We start from the raw sequence: 16,706 nt of genomic DNA, 5'->3' as shown, positions 1-16,706 counted from the left end.
CAAACACAACAAAGAGTCCCAGCTATCAGCAAGAAGACGTCAGTAAACAGGTCTTTCCTATGTTTAAAATATTTATTGAAGAGGACCTAAACTGTGGAAGCTTTGACAAAAAAGGCAAGCAGAGGCAAAGAACTAGTCTCCATTGCTTTTGGGCTCTCTGCATCTGATCTTTTACTCTTACTGACTCATTATGTCTCTGCTTGAAGGTGGCTTATAGTGATGATCTCAAGCAGCATTATTTCTGCAACTATGACAGCTTCCTTCCTGTCAATGGTTGTTAAGGAAGCAGTGGGTACCAGTACCCACCATGTCCTTAGCAACCAGTGATGTTACCCAACCCCATTTATTTACTGGTCAGGCATACAGTACGTGGCAATGTAAACAAAGGGCTGGGGATAGCACTGACATCACTGACGAAATATGGACACATCTCCTGGGAAACCCTGCATCTTTGTTTACTTTTGGGGGGAGGGTGGAGTTACGGGTGCTCCCCAGGCTGCATGTGATGATAACAGTCTGGTATTAATTTTCAGAGGGACCTCTCAGGTTTCCCATAAAATTGATACCAGATCCTGCTATGGGTCTGTTATAGAATTTTTTTTTGGGGGGGGGGCACTGTTTTTTTGCATGGTCTGCCTTGACATATATACCAGACCTCTACCAAGAAAAGGGATCTGGTATGTATTTTTACAGGGCACCCCTTGTCATTTTTTTTTTTTTGGGTCTCCCATTAACATCTATAGCAGAACCTTATCCAGGGTCTGGTAAAAATATGGTGAATCCTTGGCTGTGTGCTTAAAAACAGAAATAAAGAGGCCAAAACGGCCATTTGCCCACAATTTAAACAGCAATTTATCAGTGCAACTACGATTGAATGGTACATTAAGGGATTCCTTCACTCTCTATAATGGCACTCGGCAGGGTTGGCCCCTTTCCCCCCTTTTATTTGTTTTGTCCTTGGAACCCTATCTAAAATTAGGTTAAACCCTAATATTAATGGTATTCAAGTAGGTCGGTATGCACATAAATTTGCCGCATATGCGGACAATGTTTTGTTTTACGTTCAACAACCTATGATCACACTTCCTAATTTGATGTCAGAATTTAAGGCATATGATGCTCTCTCAAATTTTAAAATGAATCTGTCAAAATATGAGATCTTAAATGAATCTATTTCTCCCAAACTTGTTGCCTCCCTAGAACCATCCTTTCCTTTTGTGTGGCAAAAACGCTCCTTACAGTATCTGGGTATACGCCTTACTGCACGTCCTAGTCGTCTTTTCCGTGAGAATTATATGCCCATGTTGAACAATATTGAACAATATTCATGCTGATTTGAGAAGGTGGTCCTCCCTGGCTCATTCATGGTTGGGCAGAGTTAATGTTATTAAAATGAATATTCTGCCTAGATTATTATTCATGTTTCAAATGATACCTTTTTTGGTCCCTCCGGGATCCTTTATAAAATTGACAGCTTTGGTTGGTAAGTATGTATGGCATCGTAGACATCCCCAAATTACTCTAGGCCAACTGGTTAGACCTAAAAATGAGGGAGGCTTAGCTCTCCCGGGGAACAGGACCTAGACCGCCCTTTAATTGATCAACAACGTAAACAGATATTACAGCTAGTACATACTTCTTGTATTTCTACACAATCTTCAGAACTAAACTATAAACTGTTGTCTAGATGGCATTACTCTCCTAGAAAGTTGCGGTCAATATTCCCAGACTACTCGGCTCTCTGTTGGAGAGGATGCAGAGAAGAAGCCTCTCATGGCCATATGTGGTGGTCATGCCCGGGTTCTGCGCCCATACTGGTCCTCTGTGTTGCATTGGATCAACATCGTCCAGGGGCATCCAGTGTTAGATGATCCCCGGGTGGTCCTGTCCCATTGCTCAGGGGAACCAGTGAGCGGGTGTAAGCAATCTATTACCCCTTATCTATTAGATGCGGTGAAATCCCTAATCCCTAAACTATGGAAAAAACCTACTACCTCTACTGTCCATGTGTGGTTAGAACGAGTTGCACATGCAGCTCGGATGGAGGATCTCTCTCTAACTTTAAAAGATCAAAATCATACATATCTTAACCACTTGCCGACTGCCGCACGACTATTTACGTCGGCAGTCAGCCCTTCACAGGCAGAGCGACGTATCCCCGTGGGGAGCGAGTGCGCACCACCGGAGGCGCGCTCCCGCTCCCACTCGGTCACGGACCCCCCCCCGCGCGTGTGCCCGGCGGACCCGATGTCCGCCGGGCACTCGCGATCGTCCGTGACAGCGGGAGAAAGGCAGGCGGCTAGTGTAAACAAAGCCACCTGTCAGTCTCCTCTGTGTAAGAATGGTGATCAAACGGTTCTACTATGTAGGACCGATGATCATTGTTCTTACACACACAGCCACAGCCAATCACAGTTAGAAGCATGCCCCTAGGACACACTTAACCCCTCCCTCTCCAATACAGTTAACTCCTTCACTGCCAGTGTCATTTTTACAGTAACAGTGCATATATATAGCACTGATTACTGTAGTAATGTCACTGGTAACCCCAAAAGTGTAAAAAATGTCAGTCAAGGGTCCGATCTGTCCGCCGCAATGTCGCAGTCCCGCATAAAAAATCGCAGATCGCCGCCATTACGCGTTAAAAAAAAAACAACAACAAAAATGACAGAAATCTTTCCCTTTGTTAGTAAACGCAATAACTTTTGCGCAAACCAATCAAAATACGCTTTTTGCTATTTTTTTTACCAAACATATGGTAAAAAAAAAAATTGGCCTAAAATGTTAAAAAATTTTGATTTTTACATTTTTTTTGGGGGGAATTTCATATAAAAAATGTGAAAATATTGTTATTTTTGCAAAATTGACGCTCTTTTTTTGTTTATAGCGCATGATCAAAAAATCGCACAGGTGATCAAATACCACCAAAAGAAAGCTCTGTTTGTGGGAAAAAAAGGACACCAAATTCGTTTAGGTACAGTGTTGCACGACCGCGCAATTGTCCGTTAAAGTCACGCAGTGCTGAATCGCAAAATAGGCCCTGGTCAGGAAGGGGGTAAAATCTTCCGGGGCTTAAGTGGTTAAAAGATGGGCTGGTTGGCTTTCCTTTACATGTTCATCGGAATATATCGAAACAATGTCATCTAATACAAATACTTTGACTTAAGAAGTCCACGGAGGTCTCCGGATGATACCTTCCCTTTTCTTCCCTTTCTTATCCTTTCCCTACCCTCTCTTTCCCTATTTTTTTTTTTTTTTTTCTCTCGTTATGATCATATAGAAGTTTAGTGTGATAGTTTGATTCAAATATGTCACATACAGTATCTTAGATATGGCTATTTGATTTGAAATTTGAACAATGACATATGTTAATATGTTGTAATACGTTATGCCAATACGGCAAAATGACCTATTATTTGAATAATGATCTGTACTCACACACTATACCATGTTATGCTAATATGGCCATATTTTGTATTTAATGTTTTGTTTGGAATCTTTTGAATTTTTTTTTTTTTCATCTTTCTTCTATTTCCTTGTTTTTCTTGCTGGAAAATCATTTTTTCTTTTCAATAACAAAATATATATATAAAAAAAAAATAAACAGCAATTTATTTCATTGTAAATGTCAGTTTTGCTGCAGTAGGTTGTATACTGTATATCATACAGATGCACCACTTCACAGCTCGGTCAAAGGCACCCCAGGCATTTTCTTTGAAGCAATTTTGCATTTATTGCTCCTTGCTATACATAATTTGTTTTAGAAAATGTTTTATTCTCTTGTACTAAGTTTTTAGAAGTAAGCAAAACAGTTACAACAATACAAACCCACAAAAACAACCCCCAAACAGGCAGTAATAAAGGGTTGTGCAGAACTCAACTGCTATCCCCAATAGCCCTCTTGTGGAATAGTAGACCCCCCCCCCCCCGACCATGCCATAAAGTGCTGTGGGGAATTTGACACTGTACTAACATAGTTAGTCCATCCAAACCGAAAATTATATGCCCAAAACAGAGAGTAGCCCCTCCTCCTCCCCGCCAGAGAGAAGAGGCATTAGGTCATACCAGACTCAGACAACAAGCGGTGTACAGACTCACCTTGACCAACCAAACTTTCCGACTTCTTTGCTCTGCGCCCAAAATAGAAGGGTATGTACATAGAATTACTTGTTCGTATCAGTCCAGTATGTGGCCTTATAGAATGGGATTGCCCTATTAACCAGTCCCTTCCATGCTCTCAGTGTGGGAGCCTCCGGGTTCTTTCATTGCAGGATAATTACTTTTCGTGCATAAAAAAAGCAGTATGTTCAACAGCGTTCTATGGGCCACCGTATTTGCAAGGCCTTCTATCAAGCGAGAAAGCAAACCTGAATGGTCAAGGGGACTGGCAAAGCTGTTACATTAGTTATAAATTGCATAATATCTCTCCAATACCGTTGAACCAGAAGGCAAAGCCAAAAAGTGTGAGAAAAATCAGCTGGAGACAAGGTACATTTCCAACACTCAACCATGGGGGACAAGTAAATACTCGCTAGTTTAGCTGGTGTATAATAGATACGGTGGAGAAATGTGTACTCTATTAAACTGTCCCTGTCCACATCAACAACAGTCCCAGATATCTTCCCATTCAGCCCCCCCCCCTGTAAGTCTGGGTCATCCAATACCCACTTTTCTCTACAACTTGCAGTTGCGAGGTTGTACTGCCTCCAGCAGGATATTAAGTTGGTTTGTCTACAATGGCAGATTTGATCAGAAGATGGAGACCGTGGTAAATTTACTGTTTTTGCAGAAACTAGACACTGTTGACCTTAAAAAAAAAATTCCCATCATTCTTCAGTCTAAGGAAGAGAAACAGGTGCATCCTGGGAACTCAGACTCCAGCTTGGAGACTGAAAGATGGAACCAGCTATTAGAGCACATGTTGGACTAAAACTTGCATCCCCTAAATGCAGGATCATTGGTGAGAATTACTTATTGCCATCTACAGCCTAGCTTATTTGTTGTGTTTTTGTATACTTCATATACTGATTATATGTATCTGTATTTTCTCAATAGTTTCAGCCCACCCTGTTTTGGTAATAAAGCTTTAAGATTACACTCAGTCTGGATTTTTGCACAATAGGAGGGTTTAGCTCCATGGTGAGCTACACGCAAAATGTGTAGTGGGGACAGAACAGAGGGGTCTATTAGTGAACAGCTCTATAAATGTTTCACAGAGAGATTTACACAAAGTAGCACCCGTAAAAGATTTTCAAGAGAGGAGGGCTGAGTCAAAAGATCAGGTGAGATATAAAGGCATGTACAAGTGCATCTCAAGTGCATCTGCACTGACTTTGCAGCTGTGCAGATGCACTGTGCGCAGTCAGTGCAGCAAGAGCAGAGCCCAAGCTTGTGGAACCACAGGTGCCAACAGGCCTACAGCAGCAAAAGGTCCATATTGCTTGGTGATCACCCTGTCTGCATATCAAAGGGAAAAGTAGGGCTGGCCGTCTTGATATATCATCACTGATCCTAGCACTCTCTGCTGCCGTTTGGGAGGATCTGGTGGATTGCTGGCTTTACTGATGATCCCAGGGAAACATCTCACTACATGCTGATTTTGACTACTCTATAATTATGGGTCAAATCCTTCTGGTAAGCGGTTCACTTATCTTGAGCACTATGGTGGATTGACCCCTGGACTTGTCATCTCTCCTGGGCGTGGGATCTCTCACTCTTTTCTCACTGAACAAGCAGAGTGGTCTTACCTGATGTCACTTTACTACCAATTTTTGACTGTTCCAGCTTCATTGTGTTTCTTGGCGCTGCACCCCATTATTATTTCTATTTCTGTATGTGGATAGCACTGTAATTATTTTAATCTAAAAAAAAAATCTAAGTACCTGTTTCACAATCAATATACAGCTGCCACATGACCCAGCCTGTCTGCAGGGAAACATAAGCAGGAGGAGCTTCTAGTCCCCTGTTGCTGGTAACATGTTAAAAATAAAAAAACAGCCTTTAACCCTCCTAGCGGTAACCCAGAGCGTGACTCGGGGTGGATTTTCTGTGCTAGGATCGGTATCCCCGAGTCACGCTCGGGGTGAATGTGCAGAGCGCGCAGCGGTCTCTTACCTTCTCCTGGCGATCCAGCTATGATCTCCCATTGCTGAGATCGCCAGCCGTCTGAGATCCCCGCCGCTTGTCCGTCCTCCGTCGGTGTGATGACTTCCTAGTTCCGTTCCCTGCAGCAGCAATGCTGCATGGGAGCGGAACTAGGGAGGGAAATTCAAACATTGAACGTTGCACAAAACACAAACACACACATAACATATATATACACACATAACATATATATATATATATATATATATATATATATATATATATATATATGTGTGTGTATATATATTTATAATATATATTTACACACATATACACCTATATATATATATATATATATATATATATATATATATATATAATATATAACGCATGAATTATAATCTAATCAATAATATAATTTTATTATATAATATAATATATATATATATATTATATATTATATAATAAAATTATATTATTGATTAAATTATAATTCATGCGTTTGTGTTTCAAATTTATCACATCTGGGATGTCTACTAGAGTCTTGTTTTGGTCAGGTTTAAGTCAGTAATTACTAAGAATTGTAGGCCTATAATACATAACGCCAAATTTCCATGAAAAAAATTGTACCGCTTTTGGTACAGAATTCCTGACAGAATCATACCGCCAGGGAGGTTAAAATACAGAGTAAAAATAAATAATTAATATCTATAAACTGTTTTAAATTGTCATACAAATATATATTTAACCAGTTCAGGACCACCCACCGCATCTATACTCTGGCAGGGCGGCACGGCTGCGCAAAATCTTGTACAAGTACATGATTCTGTGCAGGTGATGTAGGGGGCACTCGTGCGCAGCCGGAGTGCTGCTCCTGCTCTGATTGGACACAGCTGGAGCCAATCAGCAGTTCCGGCGGCCACGGCGGCCGCCAGAACCTGCCGATCATTCAGCAGAATGACACAATGGTGGTCTGCCTATGTAAACAAGGCAGACCGTTGTTCTGTCAGGGAGTGAAAGAAAGATCTTGTGTTTCAGCTAAGCTGAAACACAGATCTCTCTTGTCCTTCAGTGCGTCCACTGCCCCCACAGTTAGAAAGCACTACCTAGGAGCACACTTAACCTCTTCATCACCCCTGGTGTTAACTCCTTCCCTGCCAGTGTCATTTATACAGTGACAGTGCATTTTTTTTGCACTGATCACTGTATTGGTGTCATTGGTCCCCAAAAGTGTCACTTAGTGTCAGATTTGTCCGTCGCAATGTCGCAGTCCAGCTAAAAATCACTGATTGCCTTACTAGTAAAAACAATAAAAAAAATAATAAAAAGTCCATAAATGTATCCCATAGTTTGTAGACGCGATAACTTTTGCGCAAACCAATCAATATACACTTATTAGGATTTTTTCACCAAAAATATGTAGCAGAATACATATTGGCCTAAACTGGTGAAAAAACTTGATCAAATACCACCAAAAGAAAGTGTTATTTATGGCAAAAAAAAACATTAAATCTATTTGAGTACAGCATCGCACGACCACGCACTTGTCATTCAAAGCAATGCAGTGCCGTATCACAAAAAATGGCCTGATCAGGAATGAGGTAAAACCTTCTGAAGCTGAAGTGGTTGAAAACAAATCTTTATTATTTTTTGGCAATACTATGGTGTGGACTGATTTCTGCCAGTCACAGGCATGTCCCTCCAGCTTGTGTCTTAGGATAACAGGGAGGTGAAGCATCCGTCAATCTACCCCACCCCGATTGTGTTTAGCTGGTTAGTGGGCATGGAGGAGGAGGGAGGAAGTGAGCTATCATTTACCACTGTGTACACCCCTGCATGTGTGACTGTATAGTCACATGGGCTGCTCAGATGTGATAGGAAGGAAATGCTCAGCCTAGAAACTCACTGAATATTGAGCTGTGTGGAGTTGCCCCTACAGCTGCGAAATCCCTAGCTGAATTGGGGACATGAACAGAAGGTGGAGACAGAGAACAGCAGGATCGACCAGATTTATGCAGAATACAGAAAAGGAATCTCATAGTGACTGATGTTAGTATGAACAGCATCTATTGATAGTTTTTTATGATGTGGGTTTAGTGACACTTTAGGTGAAAGTGTCGGCAAACCTGCTAAAAAATATTTTAAAGTAGTTTTCTAAACTAATGCCTGGAATGAATGATTGCCCGTTTTTTTTTTGTTTGTTTTTTTGCATGCTAGTCTCATATCGAAAATAAAAGTGGTTACTAAACTTCCAAAAATTCTCTTACAACAGAATAAAAATTTGGAATTAATGTAATGTATTGTACTTTTCGAACCACAACTATACTGATCAAACAAAAATCGTACGATCTAGTACCTCGCGAGAAAAAATTTTGTGTTTGTCCCATCGGATAACTTCACATGAATTGTCATGATTGGCTCCCGAAAGCTGTGTAGTAACTTTCAGATTATTGTACGATCGCTTCGAAAGCAGTATTTTTTGTATGATTTTCTGATTGTGTGCACGGACCTTAAACATCCTTGTCAGACAGCACAGTCAGATTGCAAACAGCAGTTAAAACAACACAGGTTGGTCAGGGACTACCCCTGTGACTGGATAGTATATCTGGATAGTGACTTGATGGAATAAAAAATATCAGCCAGCTTCCCCTCCCTTCAATGCAATAAAGCCTAATTGGCTTACTGCGGTGTCTCTTACTTTCCCAGCTGGAATTTTGTACTGCATGGCACAAAAAATATATGTATATGTATATGTATATGTATATATATATATATATATATATATATATATATATATATATATATATATATATATATCAATTATGTGTTGACAAATTATCATGCCCAAAGCAATTGCAGCAGTTCCATTTTGTAGGAAACGACTGTTCTGATCTTGGGTTATCTTGTTCATAAAACGTTAATTGTTAGATTTTTGGCCCAAGAAGTGATTATGTACAGTACGTGTGTGCTTTCATTTTTTTCCCATGAAGGAAATAAAGTTGGTTCTGCAAATACTGTGTGTAACTACAGCTGGATTTAGACAATAGGTTTTTGCCCATTCCTGAACCATAGCTTTTGAATTCTTACAGCTACATTATTCATAAGACTAAATCAACCCTGAATTAAGACAAACACATTGAAATTTGGCTGCCCTGTCTGGGCAAGGTTGCCTGGATCATAAAGGTGACTGAAAAGAAATACAAATGTTTTTACAGATAAAACCCTTTCTGTACATGCATGGAAATTGTGTTTTTAGCATATGATTTGGAGTTCAGCTTTAATAAAAACATTGCAAGACTAAACTCTGTAGGCACTAAGATGAGTGGTCATAAGTGGCTTTGTGGGGGTCAAAGATATAAAATCCAGAACTAAAAAAAGCTTTGTTTTTCTTTTGCACCATTTGCCATAACTCAGTTCTATCATATATTTCAGTAACTCCACCTTTCAGACAGATTAGTTCTCTCTGCTCGGTTTAAAGGCTTTCCCACTATGAACTAAATGCAAAAGCTTTAGCCTCAGCGTTGACTAATGCGCTGTCAGCCAGATCAAGGAGATCCATAAGACAGACAAACAGCATTAAAGAGACTGGATGGTCAAAGTATGCTAACTGTGTCACAGAGTACTTTTTGTATATGTGGCTACCATAATTTAGGGCAGGGGTCTTCAAACTATGGCCCTCCAGTTGTTCAGGAGCTACAAATTCCATCATGCCTTGTCATGTCTGTGAATGTCAGAGTTTTCCAATACCTTATGGGATGTGTAGTTCTGCAACAACTGGAGGGCCGTAGTTTGAGGATCCCTGATTTAGGGTATGAACTATGTCAAAAGCACATTCATTTTGACTCCTGTGTGTACCGGAAGACTTTCACAAACTTCTATTCCTGCCTTTCCACAACAAAAAAAATACACCTATCAAGATGTGCCCAAATGTTCAAAGGTTTCTCTACTACTAATTAGAAGATCAGACTGGTCAACTTATAATTCAATCAGACACAGATAAGGTGAAAACCGTTTTCATATTACATTTATTCTGGGAAAATATATTCATCAATAAACATATATTATTAGTATTACTTAAAAAAATCTATATATACAGTATATATATCTCACTTAACAGGTTTAGAAAAAACCTAAACAGTATAAGTTATATTAATTCTTTCCTTAAACTAAGCTTAAAAAAGCCAAACAAGAGAACTGTATGATGCAATATGAATCAAATGGGAGCTACAAACTTCAATCAAGTTTCAAAATAAACTAAAATATTGTCAATGACTACTGTAAAACAGCGGTCAAAATTTGCTTCAGCTTATGAGACACTTCCATGTATATGGCGCCATGCATACAAATGGATTTATAGTGTTGCTTTTATATGTCCTGGTAACATATCTTGGATTTAATACTCTGTTCTGAATTTTTTTTTTTTTTTTTGAAGGATGCTCATACGAACAGTACTGATGTTTTTATGTAGACAACACACATTATATGGTGACTGTCAAACATTTTATAGCAAGGCAAAAAGTGTTAGTAACAGCTAGTCAATTGGTGCTCATATTGTGAGCATGGGGTACCGCTAGAAAGCAAGCATGAATATATATGTTTGCAGTTCTCCAGTAGATCTCTGAGTTTGAAAGTGCCCAGGGAAATAGGAATTTTCAATCACCAGTGTCTCCTTCCATCCAGTAAGTGGTCACACAAGATGCTGGTTTGAGACTCTGGCCTGGTGTGGAGGCTGCCTTTAGTAACAACAGAGGATGCTCAGAGCTACAGGCAGGGCCGGACTGGCCTACCGGGATACCGGGGAGATTTCCCGGTAGGCTGACTGCCCTGGGGCTACAGTTCGCTTGTGTATCAACTGACAATCAAGCCCAAATCTGTATTGTTGCTGTGACAAAACTGATATAATTGGGGGGGGGGGGTACGGGACATTAAGGTGCACCATTTAATTTAAACTAAGAGAAATGCACACAAAAATACCCATACAAACACTAAGCTCTAAATGTAACATAAATATAGAATAATGATTCCACCATAAAATGTAGGTGTTTGTCTCACATATAAAAAACCAGCAAGACACAAAGTTTGTGTTCATTATAACAACCAATCATATGCCTTTTTTTTTCGTCCTACTTTTGCTAGAACAGAATTTGATTGATTATCATGATGAGCAAAACCTCCAATTTCCACTAAAAGCAATTTGAGGCAAGTTGCATGTCTCAGTGAAGCCATTGATCAACTCAAACCCACTAACCACATATAACTAGAGCCATGCCTGCTCAAGTATAACAGACAGGTATTCAGAGAATGGTTTTAAAGGCTTGGGTTACTTTTCCATGATATGCTTAGAGTTCATTTTATGCAGTGATACCTAACGTATCTGTCCATTTAATTCTAACAAATACTCCTATAAGGAGGTTGTATCTTGTTGAATTTCACTTTTGGGAGGAGTTAAAATAGTTGCTTTTTCAGACGATTGCATTTCTTCTTAAACTTCCTCAGTCTCCTTTGTTTATTTTTCTGGGTTCTTTGATCCCTACAAGAGTTAAAAGGAAAAGACTGTTTTAACAAACATCATCGACAATTGAGCACTGTCCGTGATACTTTTTTTATTTGCACTAACATACAATTTTTCAGGACAAGCTTTCTGGGTATGTCCCCTTCTTCCTCTGTTTACGCCTAGCCACCCAAAGAGCCATCATGGGTCTTCCCCTGTCTGCTGTGTAAATGCAGACACAAACTGATCGGGTATGGATTTCAAAAAGCTGACACCTATCCTTTTCACAATGACCTCAAACAAACATCATCAATAGGGCTGCCAGTTGTCTCCTATTAAAGATAATTTAGACCTATCTCTCATTTCTTTAATCTGCATTGCTGAATTAATAAAATATTGTGGAGTTTGTTCAGGGATCCTTTGCATATCTGATCATATTTTGGACATCTTTTGCGTTTCTGTTATATAGGATGTACCTAATCCCTACCTTGTCAGTTTTATTTCTGAAGGAATGCTGGTGAACCTAATCAGCTGTAATTTTAATTGACTTCTCCTTTAAAGAAAGAATCCAGTACATGAAATCTCTGTAGTACAAATAAGGAAGTAGCTGATTATTATTTAACTTTGTTTACATTGCGTGTAGACTTTAGTCTTGCTTCGGGTGGTAATTTGATACTGGGATTGTAACAACAATTCGATGATGGAAATTATGGCAGTTAAGCTATCCATATCCATTGAGACAGTTGTCAAACGATCCTGACAATAGTCTTTTATTGCGTGCAGCTATGGAGCAGAGACAAAGGCAGTTAACCTGTATCTATTGAACCCTGTTGTATTACTGATGTATTGCCATTATCTGTGTTTTTTTACTTTTTTCCATCCAGTGATCCTGCCAGTAACACACTTTGTTCCATAGGGTTACCTCTCATTTACTATTCTATATCTGTAAAGGAGCAAGGTTGTCATCTTAGAACTACAGAAAACCTTATCCTCTTGCCCATAACAAAGGGAGGAACGGGGGGGGGGGGGGTATTGAGTCATTTGCAGAGAAAACTGGGATCTATGCTAATTGATAACAGTCAGCATAGGTTAAAAGTACAGTAGAGGAAGCTATCGCCCTGATGTATTTCTGGAAGGATCAGCAAATATATTTATTCAGCTGTCAAACAGATATAACAAACCTCTTCTAATGGTGTGTTTAGCAGATGAAAAAGTAGCAAATGAGGAGAAGTTCATTGTTAGGGCCCTTTCATACAAGCTTTCTGTGCAGGTCTGCTGTCAGTTTTTAAGGCAGACCTAATTAGACCTGATATGTCTATATGGCAGTGTTGGGGGTAACGAGTTACAAAGTAACAGATTACAGTAACTACATTACTTTTTTTGGTAGCGAAGTAACGTAACTAGTTACAATACTAATATTGGTAACTACACTACTTTACTAGGCAATAGGCGGTAACTACACTACTTTACTAGGCTATTGGAACGCGCTTTCCTGCGTTACCCAAGCCGTGCGATACAATCGTTATTTCGAAGAATAGAGAGGGATGAAGTTTATGACTTTTTGTTGCACTTTATGTTTTATTCTGTTTTTTCAGGTTTTGTTCTCATGTTTCCCAAAGCCTGTGTTTATACAATAAACTCTATGCAGAAAGAGTTTCATGTATCTTCTTCTACACGGTCAATTAAGAAAGAGGAAAGTAAAGTAATAAGTAGTAAAGTTACTTTTCAAATGCAGTAACTAGTAAAGTAATCTTGTTACAATTTACAGAAGTAACTAGTAACTAGTTACATTTTTTTAGTAACTACCCCAACACTGCTATATGGGCCGGCTGATGTAAACGGAGTCCATCCAGGACTGTAAACGGGCATACCTCTGTTTGCGCCTAGCTACCCAAAGAGCCATCATGGGTCTTCCCTTCTCTGCTATGTAAATGCAGACACTAACTGATCGGGTATGGATTTCAAAAAGCTGACACCTATCCTTTTCAGCACCAATTCAGTAGGAGATCTACTCATGGATCCCAAGCTGAACTGATCAGACAAAGCCCATGTAAAAGGGCCCTTAGTGTTTACATAGTTTGTAAAGCCTAATTTCACCTAAATCAAAAAAATCTAAATCAAAAATCAGCACAAGGGACATGACTTACCTTCAGTGAAATGTGTCCCTTATGCTGCTTTGTCCTCTTTTCACCAAAATCTTCCTTATTGCCTCCCCCCCACACTGTAATCATCCTAAAACAGGATCTATGAATGGAAGATGGGCAGATAATAAATAAGTCTGCTTCCTCCATTCATAGATTGTGTTTCATTCATACAAGCTGTAGCAATGGCTTCTATGAATGGAGCAACTGAGTAGAGAGGGCATGCATATTCCAGCTCTCTTGATAAGTACCTGTCACACAGCCCCTCAGTTCTATTAACCTCGCTGCACTGGAAGATTAGCGGTGTGGGAGTGGAGCATCAGAAGAGGAACATTTTGGCGTAAGGGAGAACTCAGCAGCACAAGAGGTGCATCTCATTGAAGGTAAGTAATGTCCCTTGTGCTATTTTTTCTTTTTTTTTTGTTGTATTAGGTAAATTTATTCCTCCCAATCAGCTGGAGAAAACTCTCACCTTAGTTATATCCTTTATATTACAGAGCACTTAATTAGGCACTGCATCTCTGATACTCTTCAGCTGTCTTTGATTTTAATGTTAGCAATAAACCTTATAGCATAATTCATTTACAATCATTGTACAATTTCTGAACTTACAGAGCTTCAATACGCTCCTGGACCCACTTCTGTCTGGGATCTGCACACACTCTGACTGTAGCACTAACGCATGGACTGGTACGGACCAGAAAACTGAAAGAGAACATGAACAAACATGTCAAAAAATGCGCATACAAAGTTATTGACTTTCATTGTAATTATCGACTGACATGTTTGTCTTTATGGTAGTTGTTTGTTCAGTGCCAACCGCTGATAAAAAAAAACTCTTAGTTATTCGTATTAGCTTTCCTTTTTGGGTTGAAAGCTTATAAACTAACAGAGCCAGATTTCAAATATCTACCCCCAGCTGCTTTTATTGCTTCCCCTTCTCTCCAAATTCAGAGAATATTATGGATTTATAGTTCCTACTTACTAAAGAGAAGATAATGATCACTTTAAAAAGTGAATGTTCTCTTAGCTTAGCAAATAAAGGGAAGTTGTGTTTGCTTTGAATACCTTATGTGTAAGGGAAGCTATGTAAAACAGGATTTTTGCTTGGACATGATTGCATAATTGACGTTAACGACGCATTTTCACTTTATTCACTAAACTAAATGAGCATTCATTTTTCTAATGATTGTTCGTTACTACTACTGCTATCAACCCTATTGAATAAGGTACATCAGGGCATTTTTTTTTTTACAAATGATGTGCCTAAAGTGAATGTAAAAAGTTGGGTCTAAATGCAAGGTTTATTGCTCCGTACCTTGTCTACCATATTCCTGGATTTTAAAAATATCATTGACATTCTAAACACTCTATAACATATGTTATAATTGCAAATACAGTCTTAAACTGTTAGCTAAGTGGCAAAGTGTATTTGGAGATTTTAGGACTGTTGGCAGTTAGAGCAGTTGTGTTTGGTACTTACACTGTAGCATCAATATCACAGACTTGTGTGGATTTCTGTTGAAAGTAGTCGTCAATAATTTTTAAACTAGGCTTCTTTTTGGTGTATTTTATACAGCAATCATGGCTTCCAAAAGCTGAAAATGAAATAACATACATGTATTTTAATATATGTGAGAAAAGAATGGAAAATTGATTTTATAGTATAGTGCAGACAAGTTAAATTGTCCCCTTAACAAGTTTATATTCATGTACTCTAGAAAGCCCCCCAAGTCCTCATATATTTAGTGGAAGTTAAAGAAACACACGTTGCTAAAAAAAGATCTGAATGCAAAACAGATATGTTAGAAAGTAAAAAACATTTTATAGGATGTCATTGTCCAAAACTGTATTAACAGTTTCTTACCTTCTGAAACATCAAGCACCATGACAAGAAAGGCACATGATAACAAATACAGGTTCCAGCTTGTAGCCATTGTTACAGTAATAATGAATGATTTTAGCAAATGTTTCCTCATATTTATACATATCTTATGGTCACGCCCACTGTTTCTATGACAGGAGGGAATTTTCCTCCCACCTGCAATTATTTAATATTCCACAATACACTGTCCTTGCCAGATTGCTGAGCTGGGTTTTCCCAGGCTCGTTCAGCAAGGTGTTTTGGCATCCATGAAGCAATAATGATCATCTGACCTGCATACTTTGACAGGTATGAGGTGACGGGATTTTTCTAATCTCGAGTGTCAGGCTGCAGTAGAAATTCGAACAATTGCTACCTTGTAAAGTTAATATTCAAACCACATAAAGACACAGCCTCAGAGATATGTGCGGCCTGTAAAAAGGACATTATTATGAAACAGTGAAATCTGCTAAACAGTTCTACATGCATCCATGTCTCCATGTGTATTAACCAGTTCTACATACATCCATGTCTCCATGTGTATTAACCAGTTCTACATACATCCATGTCTCCATGTGTATTAACCAGTTCTACATACATCCATGTCTCCACGTGTATTAACCAGTTCTACATACATCCATGTTTCCATGTGTATTAACCAGTTCTACATACATCCATGTCTCCATGTCTATTAACCAGTTCTACATACATTCACGTCTCCATGTGTATTAACCAGTTCTACATACATCCATGTCTCCATGTCTATTAACCAGTTCTACATACATCCATGTCTCCATGTCTATTAACCAGTTCTACATACATTCACGTCTCCATGTGTATTAACCAGTTCTACATACATTCACGTCTCCATGTGTATTAACCAGTTCTACATACATCCATGTCTATTAACAAGTTCTACATACATTCATGTCTTCATGTCTATTAACCAGTTCTACATACATCCATGTCTCCATGTGTATTAACCAGTTCTACATACATCCATGTCTCCATATCTATTAACCAACTCTACATACATCCATGTCTCCGAGTCTATTAACCAGTTCTACATACATCCATGTCTCCATGTCTATTAACCAGTTCTACATACATCCATGTCTCCGTGTCT

General features: G+C 39.0%; 1 protein-coding gene across 1 annotated transcript; it reads right to left on the bottom strand.

Annotated features, from left to right (window-relative positions):
* Window positions 1–11,311: 11,311 nt before the first annotated feature.
* Window positions 11,312–15,678, bottom strand: LOC309551206 (C-C motif chemokine 20-like). Its single transcript, XM_082251704.1, has 4 exons — window positions 15,584–15,678; window positions 15,200–15,314; window positions 14,329–14,421; window positions 11,312–11,614 (listed from the first exon to the last, which is right to left on the bottom strand). Exons 1-4 carry the CDS (start codon window positions 15,651–15,653, stop codon window positions 11,530–11,532), a joined length of 363 nt encoding a protein of 120 aa, XP_082107830.1. The 5' UTR covers window positions 15,654–15,678; the 3' UTR covers window positions 11,312–11,529.
* Window positions 15,679–16,706: the final 1,028 nt, after the last annotated feature.

Source organism: Pelophylax lessonae (genome assembly GCF_965119305.1).
Source record: "Pelophylax lessonae genome assembly, chromosome: 3".
NCBI classification, from domain to species: domain Eukaryota; kingdom Metazoa; phylum Chordata; class Amphibia; order Anura; family Ranidae; genus Pelophylax; species Pelophylax lessonae.
This window is presented reverse-complemented; position numbering and strand designations above follow the sequence as displayed.